Source organism: Hypanus sabinus, chromosome 10 (genome assembly GCF_030144855.1).
Source record: "Hypanus sabinus isolate sHypSab1 chromosome 10, sHypSab1.hap1, whole genome shotgun sequence".
Taxonomy (NCBI): Eukaryota; Metazoa; Chordata; class Chondrichthyes; order Myliobatiformes; family Dasyatidae; genus Hypanus; species Hypanus sabinus.
Window position 1 is genome coordinate 52,028,111 of NC_082715.1, and position 10,731 is coordinate 52,038,841.

The 10,731-nt window shown below is 39.9% G+C and overlaps 1 protein-coding gene across 3 annotated transcripts in view; it reads left to right on the forward strand.

The window, feature by feature from the left end:
* The window catches only part of LOC132400657 (CYFIP-related Rac1 interactor A), a 227,018-nt gene extending 216,584 nt beyond the window's left edge, over nt 1-10,434 (forward strand). For all 3 annotated transcript variants that reach the window (XM_059981861.1, XM_059981862.1, XM_059981863.1), the window contains exon 12: nt 7,286-10,434. In XM_059981861.1, coding sequence (XP_059837844.1) covers nt 7,286-7,355 — 70 coding nt within the window. In that variant the 3' untranslated portion in view covers nt 7,356-10,434. The remainder of the gene's footprint in view (nt 1-7,285) is intronic.
* The last annotated feature ends 297 nt before the right edge of the window (nt 10,435-10,731 follow it).

The following is a 10,731-nucleotide window of genomic DNA, read 5'->3' on the forward strand; positions in this document are numbered from 1 at the left end:
TTCATTCCAGTGTGCATTGTGCACACTTAATCTTCATACTGGTAGAAGTTGCTAAAATCCAGAGTCGTTGGTACTTGTTCCCAGGGCGAGGATTACAGTTGAAATTCAGAATAAAATGCTCAACTGCCAAATGTATCGATTTCTCTTTGTTTACTCTCCCCTGGGCTTGGCAAGCTGAGGTGTGAACCATGAGAGATTTTAAATGAAATTGGTAAGATTAATTCTTGTTGATTGAAAAGGCTATGGTTGAGGTGTAGTCACGATCCAAAGGTGGGGCAAGAGCATTTTAAGGATCCTCCTACTCTTCATGTCCCCTATCCTGACCTCTGGGGTGCATCCCTGCTGATTGCTGTATTTCTTTCATATTCCATCTGTATGATAGTAGTAGCAATCTTCTATTCTTTACACACTAGATTTAAAAGTTATGTAAAGGCCTTCACATTCTGGATACCTCAGCTTGCTTTAAAGCTGAGATGCAACTGAGGTAAACCTATTGCATTATGAAATGCTTGCACTGTTTATTGGGACAGTACTTCTGCAGGAAAAAGATTGTAAGTGCTACTCAGAAGCAACATTTAAAACGTTTTGGTTATCCATTGTCATCAGTGCTTAAGTTTTAGTCCTTTTTGTTCTGGAAGGAATAGGGACAAGTGGGTGGGTAAAAAGGTTTGTGAAGGTCAGAAGTTCTGAGGAAGATTTTCCCTCAAGTCATACAAGAGTTAACTGCATGATCCTTTACATGGGTGTCTTGCCACAGACATTGTAGAGAGAGAGTAGATGTTGTTTCAGAATTTAAAGTCAGATATATCAGTACTACAGTAGCGTAAACAGAATTGCAGAGGCATGAGAGAGGAGCTAGTCAAAGGTGATTGGAAAGGGCACCATCAGGGATGCAAACAGAAAAGCAATGGCTAAAGTGTCTGTGAGCAGGATAGATGTATCACAAATTGAAGTATTCTGAAGGGAGAATGAGGCAACTGTGGCTAAAAAGGGAAGTCAAAAATGGCATAAAAAGCAAAAAAGAGAGCATATAAAATTACAAAAAATTAATGGGAATTTGGAGGATTAGGAAGCTTATCAAAAGCAACAGAATGCAACTTTAAAAAAAACCAGAAAGATGAAATATGAAATATTGTCAAAGGGGATACCAAAAGTTTTTTCAGATAATATAAAGAATAAAAGAGAGGCTAGAGTGGATATTGGACTGCTGGAGAGGTAGCAATGGAGGACAAAGAAATGGTGGACAAATATGTTATATCTCGCTTCACTGGAAGACACGAAGCAGTATGCCCCAAGTTAGAGAGTGTCAGGGGGCCCTCTTTATCCGTGAGTTCCACATGCGCGAATTCAACCAACCGCAAATTGAGAAAACCCGGAAGTGCTCTTCCAGCACTTGTTGTTCGAGCATGTACAGACTTTTTTTCTCTTGTCATTATTCCCTAAACAATGCAGTGTTATGGGCTGAGTGCGGGCCAGTGGGACTAGGTGAGAGTAAGCGTTCAGCATGGACTAGAAGGGCCGAGATGGCCTGATCTGTGCTGTAATTGTTATATGGTTATATGGAACAAGGGACTTAAACATCCGCATTTTTTTGTATCCGCGAGGGCTCCTGGAACCAATCCCTTGTGGATAAGGAGGGCCGACTGTAGTTGCTATTACTAAGGAGAAGATGCTTGGGAAGCTGAGAGGTTTAAAAGGAGATGTCACCTGAACCAGATGGACTACAGCTCAGGGTTCTGAAAGAGGTAGCTGAAAAGATCATAGAGGCATTAGTAATGATCTTTCTAGAATCACTAGATTCTGGAGGACTGGAAAATTACAAATATTACTTACCTCTTTAAGAAAAGGGGGAAGCAGAAGAAAGGAGATTATAGATCAAGTAGGCAGACTTCAGTGGATTCCATTATTAACGATGACATTTCGGGGCACTTGGAGGTGCATGATAAAGTCATCGTGGTTTCCTCAATGGGAAATCTTGCCAAACAAATCTTTTGGAATTCCTTGAGGAAATAACAGAGGATCGACAGAAGAGTCAGTGTATGTTATTTACTTGGATTTTCAGAAGGCCTTTAACAAGGTGACACACGTGAGGCTGCTGAACAAGATAAGAACCTATAAGAACCTATGGTATTGCAGGAAACATTCTGTAGACCATAAGACAAAGGAGCAGAAGTCAGCCATTCGGCCCATCAAGTCTGCTTCCCCATTTTATCATGAGCTGATCCATTCTCTCATTTGGTCCCATTCCCCCACATTCTCACCATAACCCTTGATGCCCTGACTACTCAGATATCTATCAATCTCTGCCTTAAATACACCCAGTGACTTGGCCTCCACTGTTGCCCATGGCAACAAATTCCACAGATTCACCACCCTCTAGCTAAAACAATTTTTTTGCATCTCTGTTCTGAATGGGCACCCTTCAATCCTTAAGTCATGCCCTCTCGTACTAGACTACCCCACCATGGGAAACAACTTTGCCACATCCACTTTTTCCATGCCTTTCAACATTCAAAATGTTTCTATGACGTCCCCCTTCATTCTTCTACAGTCCAAGAGCGGTCAAACGTTCCTCATATGTTAACCCTCTCATTCCCGGAATCATTCTAGTGAATCTTCTCTGAACCCTCTCCAATGTCAGCACATCCTTTCTTAAATAAGGAGCACAAAACTGCACACAGTATTCCAAGTGAGGTCTAACCAGTGCCTTATAGAGCCTCAACATCACATCCCTGCTCCTATACTCCATTCCTCTAGAAATGAATGCCAACATTGCATTCGCCTTCTTCACCACTGACTCAACCTGGAGGTTAACCTTACGGGTATCCTGCACAAGGACTCCCAAGTCCTGTTGCGTCCCAGAACTTTGAATTCTCTCCCCATTTCAATAATAGTCTGCCCATTTATTTCTTCTACCAAAGTGCATGACTGTACACTTTCCGACATTGTATTTCATTTGCCTCTTCTTAGCCCATTCTCCTAATCTATCCAAGTCTCTCTGCAGACTCTGTTTCCTCAGCACTACCGGCCCCTCCACCTATCTTTATATCATCAGCAGACTTAGCCACAAAGCCATCTATTCCATGATCCAAATCATTGATATACAACGTAAAAAGAAGCCACCCCAACACGGACCCCTGTGGAACACCACTGGTAACTGGCAGCCAACCAGAATGGAATCCCTTTATTCCTACTGTTTCCTGCCAATCAGCAAATGCTCTATCCACGTATGTAACTATCCCATAATTCCATGAGCTCTTATCTTGTTTAGTAGCCTCATGTGCGGCACCTTGTCAAAGGCCTTCTGAAAATCCAAATACACAACATCCACTGCATCTCCCTTGTCTAGCCTACTTGTAATTTCCTTAAAAAATTGCACTATGTTTGTCAGGCAGGATTTTCCTTTAAGGAAACCATGCTGAATTTGGCCTATCTTGTCATATGCCTCCAGGTACTCCGTAACCTCATCCTTGACAATTGACTCCAACAACTTCCCTATCACCGATGTCAGGTCTATAATTTCCTTTTTTCTTCCTTGCTCCCTTCTTAAATAGCAGAGTGACATTTGCAATCTTCCAGTCCTCTGGAACCAGGCCAGAATCTATCGACTTTTGAAAGATCATTGCTAATGCCTCCGCAATCTCCACAACTACTACTTTCAGAACACGAGGGTGCATTCCATCTGGTCCGGGAGATTTATCTACCTTTAGACTATTCAGCTTCTTGAGTACTTTCTCTGTCGTAATTGTGACTGCACATATTTCTCTTCCCTGACACCCTTGAATGTCCGGTATACTGCTGTCTTCCTCAGTGAAGACTGATACAAAATACTCACAGTTCCTCCACCATCACCCATTACAATTTCTCCAGCACCATTTTCTATCGGTCCTATATCTACTCTTACCTGTCCTTTACTCTTTATATACTTGAAAAAGCTTTTAGTATCCTCTTTGATATTATTTGTTAGCGTCCTTTCATAGTTCATCTTTTCCCTCTTAATGACCTTCTTAGTTTCCTTTTGTAAGCTTTTAAAAACTTCCAAGTCCTCTGTCTTCCCACTAATTTTTGCTTCCTTGTATGCCCTCTGCTTTGCTTTTACTTTGGCTTTGACTTCTCTTGTCAGCCACTGTTGCATCCTTTTTCCATTTGAAAATTTTTTCTTCTTTGGAATATATCTGTCTTGCACCTTCCTCACTTCTCGCATAAACTCCAGCCACTGCCGCTCTGCCATCCTTCCCACTAGTGTCCCTTTCCAGTCAACCTTGGCCAGTTCCTCTCTTATGCCACTGTCATTTCCTTTACTCCACTGAAATACCGACACATCGGATTTCAGCTTCTCTTTCTCAAATTTCACAGTGAACTCAATCATGTTGTGATCACTGCCTCCCATCTTTCTCTCTAATCACCTCTGGTTCATTACACAATTCCCAATCCAGTACAGCCAATCCCCTAGTGGGCTCAACAACAAGCTGTTCTAAAAATCCATCTCGTAGATATTCTACAAATTCTCTCTCTTGAGATCCAGTGCCAACCTGATTTTCCAAATCCATCCGCATGTTAAAATCCCCCACAATTATAACACTGCCCTTCTGGCAAGCCTTTTCTATTTCCTGTTGTAATTTGCAGTCCACATCACTGTAGCTGTTTGGAGGCCTGTAGATAACTGCCATCAGGGGCCTTTTACCCCTGCAATTTCTTAGCTCAACCCATAAAGATTCTGTACCTTCCGATCCCATGTCAACTCTTTCTAATGATTTAATATCATTTCATACCAATAAAGCCACGCCACCCACCCCACATCTCAGTAATGGCCACAGCATCATACCTACCAACCTGTAACTGTACGACAAGATCATCCACCTTATACTGTGTGCATTTAAGTATAACACCTTAAGTCCACTATTTGGTACTTTTTGCTTTGATTGCTCTGCAACTCATCCCAATGGCTGCAAATTTGCCCTATCACCTGCCTGTCCTTCCTGACATCTTTACTGCTCACTATCTTAGATTTATTTCTGTTTTCCCACTCTATCATTCCAATTCCCATCCCCCTGCCAAATTAGTTTACACTCTCTCCAACAGCTCTATTAAACCTTCCCACCAGGATATTGGTCCCCTTCGTGTTCAGGTGTAACCTGTCCCCAGGAGAGATCCCAGTGATCCAAGGATCTGAAGCCTTGCCCGCTGCACCAGTCTCTCAGCCACGCATTCATCTGCCTGATCCTACTATTCTTGCCCTCACTAGCATGTGGCAGCGGTAGCAATCCTGAGATTACTACCCTGGAGGTCCTGATTCTCAGCTTCCTTCCTAACTCCCAGAAATCTCTCTTCAGGACCTCCTCCCTATCTATGTCACTGGTACCAACATGTACCAAGACAGCTGGCTCCTCGCCCTCTCCCTTCAGAATATTCTGGACTCGATCCGAGACACCCCATACCCTGGCACCTAGCAGGCAACACACCATGTGGGTATCTCTATCAGGCTCACAGAATCTCCTGTCTGTTCCCCTGACTATGAGATCCCCTATGATTACTGCATTCCTCTTCTCCCTCCTGCACAACAGCACCAGGCTCAGTCTCAGAGATCCGCTCACCGTGGTCGTCCCCGTCAGGTCATCCCCCTCAACAGCATCAGAAACGATATACTTATTGCCAAGGGGGGCAGCCACAGGGGTGCTCTCCACTATCCGGGCATTTCCCTTCCCTCTCCTGACAGTCACCCAGTTTTCTGACCCCTGTAGCTCCTGTCTCACCTCTTCACTTTCCCTAATAAGCAGTAGGTCATCAAGCTGCAGCTCCAGATCCCTGACACGGTCTCTGAGGAGCTGCACCTCAGTGCACCTGGCACAGATGTGGCCATCAGGGAGGCTGGAGCTCTCCCAGGATTCCCACATCTGCCACCCTGAACAAAACACTAACCCTGCAGCCATGCTACCTAATTCTACAGGACTGAAACAAGGAAAAATAAGTCTGCTCACCCACTTACTTCGCCAAACACATGAACTTTTTAAACTGTTAGCTGTGTGAGCCCTGCAGTTCCTCTGTCTGTCCGGGCCGATTCACCAAGGGGGATAAAAAAAAAGTTGGTGCCCTGCTCTTGCCTCATTCTGTTACCGTCTAAGCCCGTTGAGCCAAAACCCTACACTCTGCTGCCACTTACTCTGCTCCGACCGCTGTCGGAGAACGAGTGGTCTTTTTAAACTCCCTGCTCTGTCCTGTCTACACATCTCCACACCACTTAATTTTGGTTGAGAATTGCCTAAACACATTAATAAAAATTTAATTTAGACCAATTTTTGACCCTTGTGGCTTTACATCTGAAAGTTATCAAGAACTAAACATTAGAGGGGTGTTAATCGATACTGTTCAAAATCAATTCTCTTACATGTGGAAATACCTGCAATGATAAAGATTAATTTGCCACAGTCTGTTCAGATTAGTGAAAAATCTGAGTGATAATTTTTCTGTTTCGTGCCACTACTTTTAAATTTGGGATCAGTACTGAGAGGGGAAAGATGCATTTTACCCTGTCACCACTTACGGTCACCAATCAGAATCAGGTTTATTATCACCAGCATCTGACATGAAATTTGTTAACTTAGCAGCAGCAGTTCAATGCAATACATAACCTAGCAGAGAGAGAGAGAGAGAGAGAGAGAGAGAGAAATAAATAATAAATGTCAATCAATTATGGTATAATGTATATTGAAAAGATATTTTTTTAAATGTACAGAAATACTGTGTATTTTTAAAAAAAGTAAGGTAGTGTCCAAAGATTTAATGTCCATTCAGGAACCAGATGGCAGAGGGGAAGAAGCTGTTCCTGAATCACTGAATGTGTGCCTTCAGGCTTCTGTACCTCCTACCTGATGGTAACGGGGTGCTGGAGGTCCTTAATAACGGAAACTGCCTTTCTGAGACACCGCTCCCCAAAGATGTCCTGGGTACTTTGTAGGCTAGTACCCAAGATGGAGTTGACTAGATTTGCAACAACCTGCAGCTTCTTTCGGTCCTGTGCAGTAGCCCCCCCCCCCCCCCACCCATACCAGACAGTGATGCAGCCTGTCGTAATGCTCTCCATAGTATAGAAGTTTTTGAGGGTATTTGTTGACATGCTAAATCTCGTCAAACTCCTAATAAAGTATAGCCATTCTTTTGTCTTTTTTATAACTATATTGATATGATAGGATCTTCACAAAATAACTACAAATATTACTATTCTAGATGGTCATTTTGTTTATCATGGTTGGTTTGTTAAATGTTACAAAATATTAATGTTTCATAGGTACACCACAAGACACCTGAATGACGAGTCAGCATCTAAACAGATTCGAACAATGCTTCAGGTTCAGTAATTCCCTGGGCAAGAGGATCCCTGTCCTGACCTCAGAAGATGTACATGTTTACATAATTTAATACAAGTTGGTGTTAATACTTATTTGTCTTATTTACCATAACCATTCCCTCCTCATCATTTAACAGATAAAGAAAGATCTTTATAATAAAACTGATGAATGGCTTTTTTTTTAATTTTTACATAGCATAAAAAGCATACCTGCAGCCTTATAATTGATGTTGCAAAGTGCAGTTTGGTTTTGCCAGAATTGATGTACAATGTTGTATTCTCCAGTAAGGGTTTCTCTATATAAGCTATAAGACCTGGTACATCTGCAAATGTAATTGTAAATTTGCTCACATCTTTAGTGTCTTTGCATTCAGGGAAGCAATTCTTCCTGAGGGGGGTGGGATGGGGAGGAACCCTCACAAATTAGCAGATTTTTTTTGAATTATCTTTTGCTTCCATTCAGCTATTTTAGACAAGAATTGCTGAAATTTAATGATCATCCATTGCAGCAATCTTGTCGGGCAGATGCGTTGAGGTTTGGAGGAGGCGACTGTCTTTCAATGCCCTATGGTGTCGAATTTAAGAATTACTTGTTTATCTGTATTTTCTTTTGAATCTCAGAATTTTAGGAAAGTCCATAATATTAAAATGCCATACCATTTTAACTGCACCACGTTTCTACTTGCCATCTGAAATCAGATCTTTAAATTAGAACAGATTTTTTTCTTTTTTTAAAACTGTAAAAGGAGTTAATAAAATTGTAAGTTTGGTGTTGACTTAATGGGCATTATACATGTTAAATTGTGCATTTCCTGTTTTTGTGCACTTTCAGCTAACAGAAAGGGGAATGTAAAATACAGGTAACAAAAGATAAATTTGCTATCAGCAACAAACAACTGTGGCACAAAGGTTATGTACTCACAGATAAATGTAATTCCAGTCATTGCCAAGTATGAACTAGACACCCATAAATACCACACTCTAGTAAACACGAGGCACTGATAAATCACCAGATCAAATTTTTCTTAAGGGTGTTATTACGAATATTAAATTTTAATGATTGAAGGATCTTTTTAAAAATAAATAAGGTCTACAACAAACAATATCTCCTGAAAAGCAACTAAGAAAGGTGGTGCAAAATATAGGCAAGACAGAACAAATGATTTCTTTAAATAAAACAATGTAGGCCTTTAGAGGTCTTTAATTCCTTCACTGGTACAAACCTATATTTCTATTTCAATGTATTTTTTTATACAAGCAATAAAATTTCACGTGTTGCATTCTGTGAATGAAGTACACATAAAAAATGCAATTTACTAAGAACAGTAACAAAGTCTTTCATACTTCTGTCCCACAAATTAAGAAATTCACAACAGTTGTTTCCATTAAAGGGCATGGCAAGATATGTCCTGTTGGAAGAAGCCAGGAGTGGTCAGCATTTGTGTAAAGATCCCATTTCTGATACATGTGTGCCAATGATTATTTATACCACAGGTTTACCATTGGTTATTCTTTTAAACTACATATTTGGTTATTAGGATGGCAATGATAGTGGGGATTTCTCGGGCTACCTACTTTGTCTCATAAGTTGGCTTTCACTTCCTTGAAGAGGTGGCAAATTATCACCATGAACTGATAAAAATTGAAGGTTTGTACAAACACCCCACTGCATTTATTATTTTTATTTGCTTATTATAGAACATTTGAGATTCTAATTCATTCCCCTTCTAATTATTTTTTAAAAATGTTGGCTAAATTCACAGATTTGATTTCTTCTTGAGAAATTGAATTCTCAAACTCCATTATTGTGAAGCATTGTATATACATTTGAAACCTTTCCATTATAAATAGGGTAATTATCAAAGTGTATCTGGAGCTGGATTTAATTGAGAATCGAGACCCCCCCCCCCCCCAAGGTTTTTATTTCCGAAAATACAACTCTACTAGTAAATGACAAATCTATTAATGTTCACTTACCTTCATGTCCATAAACACTTATTGTTAAGAAAACAAACAGAGTTTGCTTGAACAACGTTGGTAGATCAGTGATTCCAGTCCTTGCAGTTAATGTTTGTCACCTCTGGAAGCGTCATGAATTACTGGTAAGACTCTTGTACAAGTAAACTCTTGTATAAAGAATTGTCAGAATTTAAAGATAAAATGGCCAGCATCTGATTCAGTTTAACACTTCAAACTAGTTTAAGCCAAGTGAATCTGCTCCTGCAGTGTAAATGTCAAAAAGGCCAAGAATATTGTATGTTGTAGAAGTATATTGATGAAAGTTTCATCGTGATGCCTGATTCTAAGCAAGTCCCTTTTTAGATATGCACTCTTCTTATTTGCAAGCTGGTATAGTCCCAATTCCAGTACTAACCAAGGATGATTGGTACAACTTTTAGTAATACAGACGTACGTTAAGATTGCACAGTTAGAAATTCAGCATTTGTTGTGAGTTTGCAATCAGTGCATTATAGCGTTAAATCTGTTTGAGGATTTTTTTTGCAAATCCCTTTGTGTACTTTGAATGCACTGAAAAATGAAAATGTGGCTTAAACACATTCCCTTAATGTAAACATGAGCTATTAGGCTGAAGCTAGGCTTGTTGAATGGTGGCAAGACACTTCAATTCCATAGTACTAAAACAGTGTTCATTCAATGTGAAATTTGCTATTTTATTCCACTACGATTTGTTGTTGCAGTTTAATAAGAGTAATAAAAGCTTTGATATTGTTTGTGACACAATGTATCTTGATCTGTATTTTGAAATCTAATTTAAAACAGATTAAAAATAATGAAGAGTAATTTGGTCTGGCACTACTGTTCTTGCTTAAAGCAGTATTGTCCCAAGTACAACTTAAATAATGACTGTGTTCTTTAAGTCCATTGCTGGGCAGGAACTCTGATAATTCAGAATTTATCTAACATTATAAAGTACTGATTTGACTAACTGGATATAAAAAAAATCTTCCTATAGATTTTTTTTACTTTGACAATTATATATTCTAGCTGAAACCGGCTATTTGCTTTGTTTTGTACATTATGTATGTGTGAAGTGAAAATAAAACTATTTAGTGTATTTATATTCTAAATGAACTGTGAGGTGGTTGGTGTTCTGTGTATCACTGATGAAATATTATTTGTGGGTTTGCAATTACTGCTACAATTTGACAGATTTTGAATTACTTGCTAATCCATCAAAAAAAAACAGGAATACTTGAAATGAACAATAACATTATGATGGAAAAAGATAGTACAGTCGGCACTCCTTATCCGTGAGTTCCGCATGCACGAATTCACCCAACCACGAATCGTGAAAACCCGGAAGTGCTCTTTGAGCACTTGTTGTTCAAACATGTACAGACTATTTTTTTCTTGTCATTATTCCC